The sequence below is a fragment of the Pristiophorus japonicus genome, chromosome 3 (assembly GCF_044704955.1).
Source record: "Pristiophorus japonicus isolate sPriJap1 chromosome 3, sPriJap1.hap1, whole genome shotgun sequence".
NCBI lineage: Eukaryota > Metazoa > Chordata > Chondrichthyes > Pristiophoridae > Pristiophorus > Pristiophorus japonicus.
Genome location: NC_091979.1, coordinates 138,525,925 through 138,545,802, shown reverse-complemented (window position 1 = coordinate 138,545,802; position 19,878 = coordinate 138,525,925). Strand labels below are relative to the sequence as shown.

Below are 19,878 nucleotides of genomic sequence, written 5' to 3'. Positions count from 1 at the left end.
TCCAATACAGTGCCTGCACAATCCTAGATGAACCTTCAAATACAATGTGGCCAAGTATCCTTTAAATTGATGATCGATGATGTCATCAGAACCATTTAATAGGGCTGGAAAATGCACTGGCCTGCCTTAATAGACTGCATTAAGGGAAAGTCTCTCTGAGGAGCAGCATGAAATGGGGAACAGGCTCACGACCTACCATGCTGACTGCACCAATCCAGGTAAACAAATTTCTGCCCTTATTTAGCAAGGAGTATGTGGCCTCCTTATTCTTCCTACCAAAATGTACCACCTCACACTTATCTATATTGAAATTCACTTGCCACTGATTATAACTTATCTCAAAGTAATTTCAATGCTATTTTCTGCTTGGTAGCAAGTCATTATAAAAATTATTAATATTCCACATACAGACCCCATGATAAAAAATATTCCACAGAGCCTTTGCTAAGTGTATACTCACAGGAGGCCCAGGAAATCCACTAGGACCACTGGAACCAGGTTCCCCTCGTTTACCCTGGAAGAAAGAATTTAGCATGGTGTTATTAAAATAATTGAAAAGTAATTTTCTTTAGTCATATTCCAGATATATGGCATATCAAAATCTAAATTAATAATTACCAATCCAGCTACAATGTTGCTTAAATTGTTATTTATAAATCCCAAATCTGTCCATCCCTATCTGTTGAAAATGTATTTTATTTCAACATGTTAATTGCAACAAGATACATATATTAACTTAAAGTACAACAGTGACTACACGTCAAAAGTACTTAATTGGGTTTAAAGTGCTTTGAGACGTCTCGTGGTCGTGAAAGGTGCTGTATAAATCCAAGTCTTTCTTTCTTAAAGTAAGCACATGCCTGACCATATCATGTAAATGAGGCATTCCCAGCTCTTGCCTTATTTCCCATTGGGAATGCTTGCTGGGTGCTTAGAAAAAATGACACTGTTGTCTGCTGACAAAGCATCACTGACTGAGGGCCTGGGCAAGCCGAATAATAAATGTCAGCCATTAAGTTTCATTTTAGACCCTTTCCCCTCCACAGGATGTTGAGATTGCATCAGGATCTTCTGGCTACCGAAGGAGATCAGTAACCACAAGGTCTCAATCTGCCCAGTTCCCTTCAGCAACTGTAGACCTGAACATGATTTTCCTGGCCACATTGCTTTTGTTAGAATCTGCTGTGGAGCAGACCTGTATTAAGGGCTGCCCCCAGGCCGTGTAACTGGCCTTGGAGTGGAAATAATGGGGTATCCTGCAGCTACACAGGAGCAGCAGTGAGGCCCGGGTCAATCGGCTCCAATATATCTGACTAAAATGAAATTCCTCTGTTTACAAATGATACATCCTGGGGCAGATTTTTGTCTTAGAAACATAGAAAATAGGTGCAGGAGCAGGCCATTCGGCCCTTTGAGCCTGCACCACCATTCAGTATCCCACTCCCGCCTTCTCTCCCGCCTGATCCCCTTAGCCATAAGGGCCACATCTAACTCCCTCTTGAATATATTCCAATGAACTAAACTCATCAACTTTCTGTGGTAGAGAATTCCACAGGTTCACCACTCTCTGGGTGAAAAGGTTTCTCCTCATCTCAGTCCTATATGGCTTACCCTTTATCCTTAGACTGTGACCCCTGGTTCTGGACTTCCCCAACATCAGGAACATTCTTCCTGCATCTAATCTGTCCAGTCCCGTCATAATTTTATATGTTTCTATGAGATCCCCTCTCATTCTTCTAAATTCCAGTGAGTATAAGCCTAGCCGATCCAGTCTTTCTTCATATATCAGTTCAGCCATCCGGGAATTAGTCTAGTGAACTTTCGCCACACTCCCTAATTAGCAAGCACATCCTTCCTCAGATTAGGAGACCAAAACTGAACACAATATTCCAGGTGAGGTCTCACCAAGGCCCTGTACAACTGCAGTAAGACCTCCCTGCTCCTATACTCAAATCCTCTCGCTATGAAGGCCAGCATGCCATTTGCTTTCTTTGCTGCCTGCTGTTCCTGCATACCTATCTTCAGTGACTGATGTACCATGACAGCCAGGTCTCGTTGCACCTCCCCTTTTATTAATCTGTCATCATTCAGATAATAATCTGTCTTCATGTTTTTGCCACCAAAGTGGATAACCTCACACTTATCCACATTATGCTGCATCTTCCATGCATTTGCCCACTCACCTAACCTGTCCAAGTCACCCTGCAGCCTCTTGGCATCCTCCTCACAGCTCACACTGCCACCCAGCTTAGTTTCATCTGCAAACTTGGAGATATTACATTCAATTCCTTCATCCAAATCATTAATGTACATTGTAAATAGCTGGAGTCCCAGCTGGGAACCCTGCGGCATCCCACTAGACACTGCCTGCCATTCTGAAAAGGACCCGTTTATTCCTACTCTTTGCTCCCTTTCTGCCAACTAGTTCTCTATCCACGTCAATACATTACCCTAATACCATGTGCCTTAATTTTGCACACTAATCTTTTGTGTGGGACCTTGTCAAAAGCCTTTTGAAAGTCCAAATACACCACATCTACTGGTTCTCCCTTATCCACTCTACTAGCTACATCCTCAAAAAACTCTAGAAGATTTCTCTGGAGCTCAGAGATGAATCAAACAGGAAGGATTGCACTTTTATTATGTAGCCTACTTAATTTTAAATTCATTTAAATTAAATGTACAGAAAATCAGGCAGGCTCCATACCGGTGTGCAATCCTCCCTGCCTGATTTTCCTCTATGCACTGCACCAGGTGAGTATTTAACGCCCAAATGAGGGAAATCTGCCTCAGTGTTAAAAATGAAGGTTCACCTTTTTATGAATATAGTAGCAGCACTTTGTCCAGGGCTTTTGGTTTACCATTTATATTTTTAAGTTACATTGATTGATATTATCCTTTCTGTCACTTCAATTGCTTTTCCTATCTGTAGTGCCAAAATATCACAAGACTAATTATCTTATTACCCAAACATAAAAAATACAAAACAGTAATCAACAATGTTCAATTATATTATAATTTGAACTAACCACGTTTTCTCTCTGTATGATGTTGTTTTCAATTCCAATAATTTGAATAATTAAAATATTTTATGTTGCCATTGATGAATAACCACTAACTTTTATTTTGTAGCATTACTCGATATTTCTGTATTAGACATGTTACTAAGCTTTCCTGCTACTTAAAGCTGGGGAAGGATTGCAATCAAGATGAAATACATTTACAGTCATAAATTCTTTTTCCTTGTGTTTAGTTCCATGAACACTCATTGGGGCTGAAATTGCCCCTCCCCTTAAGGCCTGTTACCGCTGGAAATCAGCAGCCACGCTGCAGAGTGCAATGGCTGTGGATTTTTCGTGTAATGGCCGCCATTTAAAAAGTTCCACTCCTGCGGGATCCCGGCGGTGACCCGTTCCCTCCCATACCTTTGCTCTGCAGCCAATCCATCCTAAGTATGTCATAAGAGCACGCACCGCCGATTCGCCCCCAATGACGAAATTCCGCTGAAAAAATCTTGCTGCCGCCGCACAATGCCATGAACTGTCTTTTTCTGCCAGTGCAGTGAGGCTGTAGTTTTTGCAAAATGGCGGCACGGTTCCCATTAAAGGGGAGCACCTACTGCCGCTGCCGCCATGTTTTTTTTTGTCAGGCCAACAATTATGTCCTTGGTTTCAGCCAGGTTGCAACAGGCAGCCTGGCACCTCCTCTTGGGTGCCAAGCCACTGGCCTGGCCGAATCCTTCCCTTGTGGCCCAGTGGACAGAACTTAAAAAATCGTGGAGGCTGTCCCCTTTAAGTGAAGGAGGGAGTCGTGGTGACACGGCACCAGCATGATGTCATCAGCACTATGTTGATGACTGACACCCTGCCCACCCCCAACTTCCACCCCTCTAGTGTGCTCACCACCGCACTTCTGCCCACATTATGACTGACTTCCGGTCCACCGAAAAAGAAAGCCAAAGAGCGGAATTTCGCTCAAGAGGCCACCGAATCCACCATGCCGGTAAAAACACAAGAAACAGGGTAGGAGCGCCCCGTTTCCAGCAGTGGGCAATCTCGTCCCCATTCTGTTAAATTGCAGGTAATGCTTACTTACAGGACTGCCACGAGAACCAACAGGGCCAGGAGGACCAGCAGAACCAGACTCGCCCTAAAAGAAATGAGAAAATTAATCAATAATATAAAGGTTTACATATTGATTGTTGGCAATAATAATATACATTGAAGTGGAAATCAGCATTATGTACGTTAATAGGGTTTGATTCAGGAATTCACTTGCAACTGTAAGATTAATGGACATGTCTCTCTAATGAAGACCAATGGATACATCAAACAGACTAGTTTACAATAATGACATTTATGACTGGGTGGTAACGGCTTGGATACCCATTATATATCCCACCGATTTTTCTTTCCACTGAAGCCAAAAATTGAGGTGTACAGCGGGTGGCCGATCCGTTACAACCCGCTTTGCACAGCTGCTGAAGTTGAATTTAACTCCCTCCTAGATTCCTCTGTTAATTGTATTTGACCCGAACATTTCAGCCGTATTAGGCCAGACTCTGCTGGAGCAGGGAATCTCGTGGTGTGGCCTGTTAGACTTGTTCATGCACAAAGTTGCTGCAAGTGCGAGCTGATAACAGCATAGCAAGGACAACAGGGCATCTGGGACTTTGGGGAATAATGGGACAAACTGTGCATCTCCTTAACCAATGAGTTTAAAGGGTTGAGAAAGAACCAGAGGAAGGACTGAGAAGGAGCATAAATTAGATGCAATGTCAAATCAGATACAGAATGATAAATAAAGAGAGGAAAATAAAGATTGGATTAAGGAGAGGGAGAAACATGAGTCCGAAAGTAAAAGAAAGAAAAAAAAGTTTAAATTAACTTTTTTTAAATCTACTAAAACAATTCAGAATCTGAAAGAATGAGGCTCCACACTTATAATTATTCAATTTCTCAGCAAGAGTGATTGATTGGCAGTCATTAACAATTATTACATTATTAAAAGGGCACTTAAGCTATTAATTACTAGACTTAACTTTCGATGGCAACTTTAATGAGCAATTAATGTGCAAATGCAGCAACTTCATGAAATCCATGGGGTTGCGAAGCTAATGGAGGAGCGGTGCAACTTGTGACATTTTGCAATTAACGGGGTATCTTGTCCTCGCTGTAAGTTGCTGAGCAATTTGTGTATTATCATCATCATCATCATCATAGGCAGTCCCTCCAAGCGAGGATGATTTGCTTCCACGCCAAAAAGGAATGAGTTCACAGCTGTTTCAATGAAGGACCTAATATTCCAGATCCCAAACTACAGCTTGAAGGGTGGAAGATGCCTGTGTTTGGATTTTTTTTAACGTGTGGTGGCCGTTGCACACCAGCCACCACACGGGCTTGACAGAGCTCGGTCTTGGTCCAGTGGTAACGATTACCCAAGACCAGCTCTGGAAATCAGCATCATTAACATACCATTACTTTTTCAGCAAAATCTGGTTAATTCTTTTGAACCTTTATTTTATTTGCTAACACTAAACGACAATCATTCTTGTGTCATAAACATCAAAAATTTGGGAAAATTTAAACTTACCCTCAGTCCTGAAGCACCATGTTGACCTGGTGGACCCATTGGACCTTGTGACCCCTGCGTGAGAACAGAAAACAGTGATAAAGTCAAGCGTAGATTATATATATATATATAAAATGAAATCACTAGCAAATCTGGACAAAATATTGTGTGCTTACCGTATTGCCATCTTTGCCCGGTGTACCATCAGGACCCATAGGACCAACTCCTCCCTGTCAGAGAAATGACATGCTGGTTATATGCAAAGCTGAACATCTATTCAAAACATTCCATGTTAAAAAGCGCATTACATTTAATAAAAGCTAGCAGGAAAAATGGAAAAACTATACTTACACTTTCACCTTTAAGACCTTGACCACCTGGACTACCTCTGTCACCTGATGCCCCTGGCATTCCTGAAGGGCCCGATGCACCTGGCAGACCTGGGGGCCCAGCCGCACCCTTGCATTCAAAGAGGAAGCAATAACAAACATTAATTAACAGTTCTCTTTGTATTTATGTTTATTTATTTTCTTTAAAAAACTGCAAAATTATTTACCTTAGGTCCTTCTAATCCACTGTCACCAGGAATGCCTCGTAGCCCTACAGGTCCTGAAGAACCTTGGGGACCATGCTCACCCATAGGACCAGCCTCACCCTAGATTTTAAAGTTTGAACATTTAATAACGCTGTCCCTTAAAAATACCGGCATTCATTCTTCAAAGCCAAGCTGACGTGGGACTTACTTTTGAACCAGGTGCTCCTGGAGTACCATTTTCACCACGGGGTCCCTAGCATAAAGAAAAATTGTCAAAATGTGTCACTGTTATTAAAATGAAAACAATTTTTGAATGTACTTTCAATGATTCAGGAAAGACTAAAAGCAATGGCTGAACATAAAATGACAGGCAGACCAGTTAACTGACTGCCCTTCAGTCTGTTTCACCTCATCCACAGAGATCTACCTTGTGTTTCTGACAGCAGAGTATATCCTGCAAGTCCTGCATTTCATTCTTGACTCCGTTATATACTATAAGCCAGAGAGGGAAATTTCCTCGGGGCTTCTCCTGGACCTTCACCATAACTTCAGTGGGTGTTTACGGTATACGTTTGTAAATGGAGTTTCCACCACACTTCTGGGGACAGAATGAGAGAAGACCCCAGGAAATTCACTCCTTAATCCTGCCTTGTCGCCCAGAAAACACTGCAAGAATACCCTGTCCAAACTAGTAGATTACTCCATTCATGACTTTTCCAATGTCCAATCCTTATTATTAAATTCCGCTGAATAATGAGCAGCTATATCCCCCTGCACAGAAATAAAAACCATGGAGGCGACAATTTTTTCTCACTAACGCCCTATCTTTTTAGGCATCTAATGCAAGAGATTCCCATTTTGATTTTGGGGCTAAGTTTGATTTGACCCAGGACTCCTGATAAAACAAAATTGTACGTTTGACAAAGGAAACTCTGAACATCTTGGGCTAGAAATTGGTCTTTTGGAGATAGCGGATTTTTTCCCGGCATTTTCCGCCAGAAATACCGATAAAAATACCACTATTTTTTTAAAGGGGTAAAATTGGCAACAGAATGCGCCCGACGGTAAAAATCAACGTTGCACGAGGAATCATGGTGAAAACCGCGGTCCTTGCCAACTTTAGTCCGAGGCTAATTACCGCTAAAAAGACAGGCCCTGGGAGGAGGGAAAACACACAAAAAAATTGCAAAAACCAAAAAATTTTTAAAAATCACAAACCATTCACAAGACACTTATCGAGCAAATCGCTGAAAAAGAATTAAAAAATAAAAACTTTAACTTACTTTTTTTGCAGGTCTTCATGCTTACTGCTGTTTCTGGGGCTGCAATGCGGGGTTTCTCAGGTCTTTTTTGTTTCTCCTAACTACGGGTGTGGCGAACGGCCAATTTTAAGCTGACGCATTTTTTTTTGGTGTTGCATGCTGGCGGTCCGCTTTTCAATGGTATTTCAAAACCGCCAGCATACAAATTTGGCCAATTTAGGTGAGTACCTATTACTGTCAAAAAAGGCGAAATATCGCCAAAAAAACGGGAGCAAGACTGGTCACTTTCTACCCCAAAATATTTTTAAGATTTCAGGAGGACTTTTAATACTATGCCACAAAAGCAATTAGTTCACATCGAGTAAGAAGGCTGGGAATAGGAGACCAACTTCTGAGATCGATTGACAATTAGCTAAACAAAAACAAAAATCAAATGGTACTTTTGAGTAGACTTGGCACGAGTGCCCTATGGACATGGGTAGGGAATTGGGTAGAAAGTAGGAGACAGAGAATAGGAATAATTGACAAAAAAATGATCAGGTCAGGTAGCATCTGTGGAGAGAGAAACAGAGTTAATGTTTCAGAATTTCTGACGAAAAGTTATTGACCTGAAATGTTAACTCTGTTTCTCTCTCTACAAATGCTGCCTGACCTGCTGAGTATTTCCAGCATTTTCTATTTTTATTTCAAATTTCCAGCAACCGCAGTATTTTGCTTTTGTAGGAATAATGTCATCATTATATCATCATCATCATCATAGGCAGTCCCTCGGAATTGAGGAAGACTTGCTTCCACTTTTAGAATGAGTCCTTTGGTGGCTAAACAGTCCAATATGAGAACCACAGTCTCTGCCACAGGTGGGAGAGACAGTCTTTGAGGGTAAGGGAGGGTCGGAAAGGTTTGCTACACATTCTTTCCGCTGCCTGTGTTTGTTTTCTGCATGCACTCGGCGATGAGACTCGAGGTGCTCAGCACCCTCCCGATGCACTTCCTCCATTTAGGGCGGTCTTGGGCCAGGGACTCCCAGGTGTCAGTGGGGATGTTGCACTTTATCAGGGAGGCTTTGAGAGTGTCCTTGTAACATTTCCTCTGTCCATCTTTGGCTCGTTTGCCACGAAGGAGTTCCGAGTAGAGCTCTTGCTTTGGGAGTCTCGTGACTGGCATGCGGACAATGTGGCCTGCCCAGCGGAGCTGATCAAGTGTGGTCAGTGCTTCAATGCTGGGAATGTTGGCCTGGTCGAGGACGCTGATGTTGGTGCATCTGTCCTCCCAGGAGATTTGTAGGATCTTGCAGAGGTATCATTGGTGGTATTTCTCCAGTGATTTGAGGTGTCTACTGTACATGGTCCATGTCTCTGAGCCATACAGGAGGGCAGGTATTACTACAGCCCTGTAGACCATGAGCTTGGTGGTAGATTTGAGGGCCTGGTCTTTGAACACTCTTTTCCTCAGGCAGCCGAAGACTGCACTAGTGCACTGGAGGCGGTGTTGAATCTCCTCATCAATGTCTGCTTTTGTTGAGGTATGGGAAATGGTCCACGTTGTCCAGGGCCATGCAGTGGATCTTGATGACTAGGGGGCAGTGCTTTGCGGCAAGGACAGGCTGGTGGAGGATCTTTGTCTCACGGATGTTTAGCGTATGGCCCATGCTTTTGTACGCTTCAGTAAATACGTCTACTATGTCCTGGAGTTCAGCCTCTGAATGTGCGCAAACGCAGGCGTCATCCGCGTACTGTAGCTCAATGACAGAGTACTCCTCAACCGTCTTCTCCCTGTGGCCGAGGAGCTCCTCCTGAAATCACAGTGCAGATTTTGTCCCCTACGGGGCACAACGGACATGATCTTTGCAGCGCGACAGCTGCAGGAAAAGTGCAGGGAGCAGAGCAGCCCTTATACATGGTTGGTCTGCTTCAACCTTACAAAGGCCTTTGACACTGTCAACCGCGAGGGTCTATGAAGCGTCCTCCTCCGTTTCGGATGCCCCCAAAAGTTCATCAACACCCTCCGCCTGCTCCACGATGACAGGCAAGCCATGATTTTTAACAATGGATCCATTTCAGACCCATTCCATGTCCGGAATAATGTATATGTAATCCCATTACCAGGATGTGACGAGCAGTATTCCCCAGGGATGTGTACAAGGGCCTCAGCTTTTCACTATATTAAATGAAAGAATAAAGAACCATATATCTAAGTTTGTTGGCAAAACTAAGTTAGGTGGCTCAGTAAGTAGTGTCGATGTGAGCAGAAAGTTGCAAAGGGACATCGACAACTTAAATGAGTGGGCTAAAGTGACAGTTGGAGTTCAGTTTGGGGAAATGTGAGGTCATCCACTTTGGACCGAAGAAAGATAGATCAGAGTATTTTCTAAATGATCAGAAGCTCGGAACGGTAGAGGGGAGCAGATAGATTTATGGGTCCGTATACAGAAATCGCGAGAAACTAGTGGACAGGTTAAAAAAAACAATCGAAAAGGCTAATAGAATGTTAGCCTTTATCATAGAAACATAGAAAATAGGTGCAGGAGCAGGCCATTCAGCCCTTCTAGCCTGCACTGCCATTCAATGAGTTCATGGCTGATAATGAAACTTCAGTACCCCCTTCCTGCTATAGAAACATAAAATGTCACGGTCGACGAGGATGGGATCAGGCTGGAATGCAAAAGGGTAGAATTTTTGCTACAGTTGTATAAAGCTCTGGCTAGACCACATCTGGAGTATTGCTTTCAGTGTTAGGCAGTATAGAAGATTAAGGTGTGATCTAATTGAGGTGTTTATGATGATTAAATGATTTGATAGGATAAACAGAAATAAACTATTCCTCTGGTGGACGAATTCACAACACATAGATTGGGCTAACCAAACTGGTAGCAATACAGTGGAGGAGGATTTCCTGGAGTATATTAGAGATGGTTTTCTAGACCAATATCCCTTGGGAGCACTGTATATAAGCCAGCCTCTAAGACCTGTTCCTCATTCTGGAGTGTCTTATTAAAGACTGAGGTCACTGTTACTTTAACCTCCCTGTGTGCAGCCTCATCTGTGTTAGGAACACAATAACTGGCGAGGAGAATACGAATGCAACACAAAGATGCAGCAAACTGTGGGCATCCTGGAGAAGTTCTCGGAGGATGAGGACTGGGAAGCCTGTGTCAAACGGCTAGACCAGTACTTTGTAGCCAACGAGCTGGACGGAGAAGGAAGCGCTGCAAAAGGGAGAGCGGTCCTCCTCACAGTCTGCGGGGCACCGACCTAGAGCCTCATGAAGAATCTTCTGGCTCCGGTGAAACCCACAAATAAGTCATATGAGGAGCTGTGTACACTGGTTCGAGAGCATCTTAACCCAAGGGAGAGCGTGCTGATGGCGAGGTATCGGTTCTACACGTGCCAGTGATCTGAAGGTCAGGAAGTGACGAGCTACGTCACTGAGCTAAGGCAACTTGCAGGACAATGTGAGTTTGATGGCTACCTGGAGCAAATGCTCAGAGACTTTTTTGTACTGGGCATTGGCCACGAGACCATTCTACGAAAACTTTTGACTGTAGAGACACCGACCCTCAGTAAGGCCATTGCGATAGCACAGGTGTTTATGTCCACCAGTGATAACACCAAAAAAATCTCTCAGCACACAAGTGCTAGCAATGTTCATAAATTAACTGGAACTGTTTGCGCGAGCAGAAATGTACAGAGCATAACCCACGAGTCTGCAACTGACAGCAGGCCTCAGGTGACCCAGATGACTCAGAATCCCCAACAAAGGATGAATGCAAGGCAATTCACACCTTGTTAGCGTTGTGGAGGCTTCCATTCAGCCCATTCATGCCACTTCAAAGGGTATATTTGCAAGAGCTGTGGAACAATAGGGCACATCCAACGAGCTTGCAAACAAGCTGCAAGCTCTGCAAAACCTACTAGCCACCACATGGCAGAGGAAGATCGGTCCATGGTGGATCAAAGCAATTTCGAGGCTCAGAGAGAGGAGGCAGATGCTGAAGTACACCGGGTGCCCACATTTGAGACGAAATGTCCACCTATAATGCTAAACGTAAAATTGAATGGCTTACCATGGAACTGGACACTGGCGCTAGCCAATCCATCATGAGCAAAAAGATGTTTGATAGACTGTGGTGCAACAAGGCATTCAGACCAGCCCTGAGCCCCATCCACACGAAACTGATAATATACACCAAAGAGCTTATCACTGTCCTGGGCAGCACCATGGTCAAGGTCACTACGAGGGCACGGTGCACGAACTGCTGCTCTGGATTGTCCCGGGCGATGGCCCCACACTGCTTGGAAGGAGCTGGCTGGGCAAAATCCGCTGGAACTGGGAGGACATCCGAGCGCTATCACATGTCGATAAGGACACATGTACCCAGGTTCTTAACAAATTTCCTTCCCTTTTTGAGCCAGGCATTGGAAACTTTTCCAGGATGAAGGTACAGATCCACTTGGTCCCAGAGGCATGACCCATTCACCACAAGGCATGAGCGGTACCTCACATGATGAGGGAGAGAGTGGAAATCGAGCTGGACAGGCTACACCGCGAGAGCATCATCTTCCCAGTGGAATTCGACGAGTGGACCAGCCCGATTGTTCCAGTGCTTAAAAGTGATGGCACGGCCAGGATTTGCGGTGATTATAAAGTAACTATTAATCGTTTCTCGCTACAGGACCAATACCCGCTACCTAAGGCAGATGACCTATTTGCGACGCTGGCCGGAGGCAAGACGTTTACCAAGATCGATCTGACTTCAGCCTACATGACGTAGGAGCTGGAGGAGTCTTCGAAGGGCCTCACCTGCATCAACATGCACAAGGGACTGTTCATCTACAACAGATGCCCGTTTGGAATTCGGTCGGCTGCAGCGATCTTCCAGAGAAACATGGAGAGCCTACTCAAGTCGGTAGCACACATGATGGTCTTTCAGGACGGGTTGGGACACTGTTGAGCACCTACAAAACCTGGAGGAGGTGCTCCAGCGACTGAATCGTGTAGGGCTGCGGCTGAAGAGGTCGAAATGCGTCTTCATGGCAACAGAAGTGGAGTTTTTGGGAGAAAGATCGTGGTGGACGGCATTCGGCCCACAGATGCCAAGAGAGAGGCTATCAGGAGTGCGTCCAGGTCACAGAACGTCACGGAGATGCGGTCATTCCTGGGACTCAACTAATACTAATGCCTCAGCCCGCATGCAAAGGTGGGCACTCGTACTATCAGCATATAACTATACCATCCGCCACAGGTCAGGCACCGAGAACTGTGCGGATGCTCTCAGTCGGCTACCATTGCCCACCACGGGGGTGGAAATGTCGCAGCCTGCAAACTTGTTGATGGTGGCGCAGCCCGCAGACTTGTTGATGGTCATGGAAGCATTTGAAAATGATACCACTTGTCACGGCCCACCAGATTAGGACTTGGACCAGCCAAGATCCTCTGCTGTCCCTAGTAAAAAACTGTGTACTGCATGAAGCTGAGCCAGCATCCCCGTTGAAATGCAAGAGCCAATCAAGCCGCTCCAATGGCAAAAGGACGAGCTGTCCATTCAGGCAGACTGCCTGTTGTGGGGTAACCGTGTAGTGTTAACAAAAAAGGGCAGGGAGACATTCATCTCGGATTTCCACAGCACACACCAGGTATTATAATGATGAAAGCGATAGCCAGATCCCACGTGTGGTGACCCGGTATCGACTCTGACTTAGATCCTGTGTACGGCAATGCAGCGTATGTGCTCAGTTGAGCAACGTGCACAGAGAGGCACCACTAAGTTTGTGGTCGGCCCTCAAGACCATGGTCGAGGATCCATGTTGACTGTGCAGGCCCGTTTCTCGGTAAAATGTTTCTGGTGGTGGTGGATGCTTTTTCAAAATGGATTGAACGTGAAATAATGTCGGGAAGCACTGCCACCGCCACCATTGAAAGCCTGAGGGCCATGTTTGTCTCCCATGGCCTGTCTGACATACTGGTCAGTGACAACGGGCCATGTTTCACTATTGCCAAATTTAAAGAATTTATGACCCGCAATGGGATCAAACATGTTACCTCGACCCCGTTTAAACCATCCTCCAATGGGCAGGTAGAGCCGGCAGTACAAACCATCAAACAGAGCCTTAAACGAATCACAGAAGGCTCACGCCAAACTCGTCTGCGAAAACCCAGTCAGCGAAAACAGATAATGATTACCACATCCTTGTCTTTACATTTTTTTTCAACTGTCTCCTTTGTCAGTGTTTTTGGTGGGCGAGTCAGCAATAACTCGATTAGGGTATGATAATGTGCTATCACCGGATTTGCATTGTTTTAGGATTGTCCAGTTTCCTGGCCAGTTATTTGGGCCCATTAATTCCATAGTGGTTGATTGGGTACTTGGTTTCTTGCATATTATGGATCAGTTCTGTGCAAGAGATAATGGCTGGTTATTTTTATTATCTCTGAGGTGTGAATTGGTGCTGCATCTTTACAACTTTATCCAGCCCTTCTAAGGTCTGACATTGCGACAGACTATTGATAATACAGGGGAGCACAATGGGTGGGACTTATCTCAGCAGGAGTACTGCTCAGTTACCTGTGGAAATGTATTTTTCAAGTTGCATTACACGGTGTTTTTGTACCCTTTTTGCAATAAAACAAAATGGAGTTCCGATCCTGCCATATGCTTCTGCAGCAGACAGTCTGTTTGGATAAACATGCTAACCTTGACTGAAACTATTGATAGCTGATTAATAGCCACCAGCAACATTAAGTTCAAAACTGAACACAATATTCCAGATGAGGCCTCACCAAGGCCCTGTACAACTGCAGTAAGACCTCCCTGCTCCTATACTTAAATCTCCTAGCTATGAAGGCCAACATGCCATTTGCCTCCTTCACCGCCTCCTGTACCTGCATGCCAACTTTCAATGACTGATGTACCATGACACCCAGGTCACGTTGCATCTCCCCTTTTCCTAAACTGCCGCCATTCAGATAATATTCTGCCTTCGTGTTTTTGCTACCAAAGTGGATAACCTCACACTTATCCACATAATACTGCATCTGCCATGCATTTGCCCACTCAGCTAATCTGTCCAAATCACCCGGCAGCCTCTTAGCATCCTCCTCACTGCTTACACTGCCACCTGGCATTGTGCCATCTGCAAACTTGGAGATATTACACTCAATTCCTTCACCTAAATCATTGATGTATATTGTAAATAGCTGGGGTCACAACACTGAGCCCTGCGGCATCTCTCCAGTCACTGCCTGCCATTCTGAAAAGGACCCGTTTATCCCGACTCTCTGACTCCTGTCTGCCAACCAGCTCTCTATTCGCATCAATACATTACCCCCAATACTATGTGCCTTAATTTTGCACACCAAACTTGTGTGGGACCTTGTTAAAAGCCTTTTGAAAGTCCAAATACACCACATCCACTGGTTCTCCCCTGTCCACTCTACTAATTACATCCTCAAAAAATTCTCGAAGATTTATCAAGCATGATTTCCCTTTCATAAATCCATGCTGACCTGGATCAATCCTGTAACTGCTTTCCAAATGTGCTGCTATTTCATCTTTAATAATTGATTCCAACATTTTCCCCACTACTGATGTCAGGCTAACCAGTCTATAATTCTCAGTTTTCTCTCTCCCTCCTTTCTTAAAAGATGGTGTTACATTAGCTACCCCCCAGTCCATAGGAACTGATCCAGAGTTGATAGACTGTTGGAAAATGATTACCAATGCATCCACTATTTCCAGGGCCACTTCCTTAAGTACTCTGGGATGCAGACTATCGGGCCCTGGGGATTTATCGGCCTTCAATCCCATCAATTTCCCAAACACAATTTCCTGACTAATAAGGATTTCCTTCATTTCCTCCTTCTCACTGGACCCTCGGTCCCCTCGTATTTCCGGAAGGTTATTTATGTCTTCCTTCGTGAAGACAGAACCAAAATATTTGTTCAATTCGTCTGCCATTTCTTTGTTCTCCATTATAAATTCATCCGATTCTGACTGCAAGGGACCTACGTTTGTCTTCACTCATCTTTTTCTCTTCACATATCTATAGAAGCTTTTGCAGTCAGTTTTTATGTTCGCAAAAAGCTTCCGCTCATACTATATTTTCCCCCTCCTAATTAAGCCCTTTGTCCTCCTCTGCTGAATTCTAAATTCCTCCCAATCCTCAGGTTTGCTGCTTTATCTGGCCAATTTATATGCCTCTTCCTTTGATTTAACACTATCCTTAAGTTTCCTTGTTCGCCACGGTTGAGCCACCTTCCCCATTTTATTTTTACTCCAGATAGAGATGTACGATTGTTGAAGTTTATCCATGTGATCTTTAAATGTTTTCCTTTGTCGATCCACCGTCAACCCTTTAAGTATCATTCGCCAGTCTATTCGAGCCAATTCACATCTCATACCATCGAAGCTACCTTTCCCTAAGTTCAGGACACTAGTCTCTGAATTAACTGTGTCACTCTCCATCTTAATAAAGAACTCTACCATATTATGGTCACTCTTCCCCAAGGGGCCTCGCACAACAAGATTGCTAATTAGTCCTTTCTCATTACACATCACCCACTCTAGGATGGCCAGCTCTCTAGTTGATTCCTCGACATATTGGTCTAGAAAAAACATCCCTAATACACTCCAGGAAACCTCCTCCACCATATTGCTACCAGTCTGGTTAGCCCAAGTTATATGTTGATTAAAGTCGCCCATGATAACTGCTGTACCCTGATTGCATGCATCCCTAATTTCTTGTTTGATTCTGACCCCAACCTCACTACTACTGTTTGGTGGTTGGTACACAACTCCCGCTAGCGTTTTCTGCCCTTTGGTATTCCGCAGCTCTACCCATACACATTCCACATCATCCAAACTAATGTCCTTCCGTACTGTTGTGTTAATTTTATCTTTCACCAGCAACGCTACCCACCTCCTTTTCCTTTCTGTCTATCCTTCCTGACTGTTGAATACCCCTGGATGTTGAGTTCCCAGCCTTGGTTACCCTGGAGCTATGTCTCTGTGATCCCAATTATATCATATTCGTTAATAACTGCCTGTGCAGTTAATTCGTCCACCTTTTTACGAATACCCCTCGCATTGAGGCACAGTGCCTTCAGGCTTGTCTTTTTAACACACTTTGCCCCTTTAGAATTCTGCTGTAATGTGGCCCTTTTTGATTTATACCTTGCATTTATCTGCCTTCCAATTTTACTTTTCTTCTTTCTATCTTTTGCTTCTGCCCCATTCTACTTCCCTGCATAGCTTCCCATCCCCCTGCCATATTAGTTTAACCCCTCCCCAACAGCACTAGCAAACACTCCCCCTAGGAATTGGTTCCGGTCCTGCCCAGGTGCAGACCGCCTGGTTTGTACTAGTGCCACCTCCCCCAGAACCGGTTCCAATGTCCCAGGAATTTGAATCCCTCCCCTTTGCACCACTCCTCAAACCACGTATTCATCTGAGCTATCCTGCAATTGTTACTCTGTCTAGCATGTAGCACTGGTAGCAATCCTGAGATTACTACCTTTGAGGTCCTACTTTTTAATGTAACTCCTCGCTCCTTAAATTCAAATTGCAGGACCTGATCCCGTTTTTTACCTATATCGTTGGACCTATATGCACCACAACAACTGGCTGTTCACCCTCCCCCTCCTAAATGTCCTGCAGTCACTCCAAGACATCCTTGACCCTTGCACCGGGTAGGCAGTATACCATCGTGAAGTCTCGATTGCGACCACAGAAATATCTATCTATTCCCCTTACAATAGAATCCCCTACCACTATCGCTCTCCCACTCTTTTTACTGCCCTCCTGTGCAGCAGAGCCACCCACGGTGCCATGAACTTGGCTGCTGCTGCCCTGCTCTGGTGAGTTATCCCCCCCAACAGCACCCAAGGCGGTGTATTTACTTTGGACGGGGATGACCTCAGGGGACCCCGGCACTACCTTCCTTCCACTGCTCTGTCTGGTGGTCACCCATTTCCTATCTACCTGAGTAACCTTTAGCTGCGGTATGACCAACTCACTATAAGTGCTATTCACGACATCCTCAGCATCGTGGATGCTCCAGAGTGAATCCATGCGCAGCTCCAGTGCTGCAATGTGGTCTGTTTGGAGCTGCAGCTGGATGCACTTCCTGCACATGTAGTCGTCAGGGACACTGGGAGCGTCCCTGGCTTACCACATAGCCCACGAGGAACATGACACAGGTCTGGGCTCTCCTGCCATGACTTACCCCTTAAATTAACTTAATTTGGCAACAATGCGAAAGGTTACCTAATGATAAAGGAAAAGAAAAAGAAGAAAACTACTCACCAATCAGCAGCCACTTATTCCCTTGGCTGTGACGTCACCCTTTGATTTCTTTTTATTTCTTTTTTGCCTTCTCTCCCTGCACCAGCTGACCTCCTTGACTCACCGCTGCTTCTCCGATGTTGGGCCTTTTATAGGCCTCCCCCAGACTTCCGCACTGCCTCCTCGGCAGGACCGTACATGGTAGGGCCCACACAGCCATGCCCAGCATGACTCAGAGGCCGCTGGGGAGTGCTAAAGTGAATCCATTAACGCCATGCTGGTGCTGTGGGGGCAGTCACAGAGCAATGTCGTTTTGAGCACTACGTGTGCAGGGGCTGTGGAACAATGGGGCACCTCCAGCGATTGTGCAAGTGACCTCGGACTCACCACGTGGCAAAGTCAGCAGAGAGCGACCGATCCAGCGTGGATCATGCTGAATGAGCAGGAGAGGCAACTCAACCGGAGGATGAGAAGGAAGTGTATGGGGTACACACCTTCACCACCAAAAGCCCTCCGCTAATGTTAAAAGTTAAACTTAACGGCATTCCAGTCTCCATGGAATTGGACACTGGGGCGAGTCAATCGATTATGAGCCAGAAGGCCTTTGAGAAACTGTGGCGTGACAAGGCACAAAGGCCAAAACTGAGCCCAATTCACACTACACTGCGCACTTACACCAACGAACTCATACCTGTTATCGGCAGTGCGGCAGTGAAAGTATCGTATGACGGAATGTTGCATGATTTACCACCATGGATTGTACCAGGCGATGGCCCAACGCTGTTCGGCAGGAGCTGGCTAGGCAAGATCCAATGGAACTGGGACAACATCAAAGCACTGTCCTTGGCAGATGACGCCCCGTGCGCCCAGGTGCTAAACAAATTCCCGCCATTATTTGAGCCAGGCATCAGCAACTTCACAGGCGCCAAAGTGCAGATCCACCTTGTTTCTGGGGCACGGCCCTTTCATCACAAGGCCTGAGCAGTCCCATATATGATGCTAGAGAAAGTCGAAATCGAGCTGGACAGACTTCAACGAGAAGAAATCATATCGCCAGTCGAGTTCAACGAGTCGGCCAATCCAATCGTGCCGGTAATAAAGAGCGATGGAACGGTCAGAATCTGCGGGGACTACAAGATGACGATCAACCAAGTCTCATTACAGGACCGATACCCACTACCCAAAGTAGAGGACTTATTTGCAACGCTAGCAAGAGGAAAGTCATTCACCAAGCTAGACCTCACCTCCGCGTACCTGACACAGGAGCTGGTTGAACTGTCAAAGAAGCTGACGTGCATCAACACGCACAAAGGACTGTTGGTGTACTACACATACCCCTTTGGGATTCGTTCAGTGGCAGCCATCTTCCAGAGGAACATGGAGAGTCTGCTGAAATGGGTTCCATGTACAGTGGTGTTCCAGCATGACATCTTGATCACTAGTCGAAACACCATCGAACACTTGCACAACCTGGAAAAGGTTCTAAAGCGACTGGACAGAGTGGGACTCAGGCTGACATGCTCCAAGTGTGATTTCCTGGTGCCAGAGGTCAAATTTCTGGGGAGAAAGATTGCGGCGGATGGCATCAGATCCACGGACTCCAAGACGGAGGCTATCAATAATGCACCCAGACCACAGAACGCGATGGAGCTGCGTTCATTCCTGGGACTCTTCAACTACTTTGGTAACGTTCTACCGGGTGGAGCACTTTTCTGGAACCCTTGCATTTGCTGCTACGCATGGGTGACAACTGGGTTTGGGGTAAATCTCAAGAAACAGCCTTTAACAAGGCCAGAAACCTGATATGCTCCAACAAATTACTTGTATTGTATGACCCATGTAAACGTTTAGTACTAGCATGTGATGAGTCATCGTATGGGGTTGGTTGTGTGTTACAGCAAGCAAATGTGTCAGGCAAACTGCAACCGGTTGCATATGCGTCCAGAAGCTTATCCAAGGCAGAAAGAACCTACAGTATGGTTGAGAAATAAGCGTTGGCTTGTGTATACAGGTTAAGAAAATGCACCAATATCCGGTTCAAACTCGAAACCGACCACAAACTGCTCACATCACTGCTCTCAGAAAGCAAAGGTATCAACACCAATGCTTCATCCCGCATCCAAAGATGGGCACTAACATTGTCTGCATATGACTATGTAATCCGCCACAGACCAGGCACTGAGAACTGCGCTGACACCCTCAGTCGGTAGCCATTGCCCACCACCGGGGTG

General features: G+C 45.3%; 1 protein-coding gene across 2 annotated transcripts in view; it reads right to left on the bottom strand.

Moving 5' to 3' along the window:
• LOC139259905 (collagen alpha-1(III) chain-like) overlaps positions 1–19,878 on the bottom strand; it is a 320,705-nt gene that overhangs the window by 120,451 nt on the left and 180,376 nt on the right. For both annotated transcript variants that reach the window (XM_070875835.1, XM_070875836.1), the window contains 7 exons: positions 6,315–6,359; positions 6,128–6,226; positions 5,923–6,030; positions 5,748–5,801; positions 5,593–5,646; positions 4,096–4,149; positions 461–514 (listed from right to left, as the gene is read on the bottom strand). In XM_070875835.1, coding sequence (XP_070731936.1) covers positions 461–514; positions 4,096–4,149; positions 5,593–5,646; positions 5,748–5,801; positions 5,923–6,030; positions 6,128–6,226; positions 6,315–6,359 — 468 coding nt within the window. The remainder of the gene's footprint in view (positions 1–460; positions 515–4,095; positions 4,150–5,592; positions 5,647–5,747; positions 5,802–5,922; positions 6,031–6,127; positions 6,227–6,314; positions 6,360–19,878) is intronic.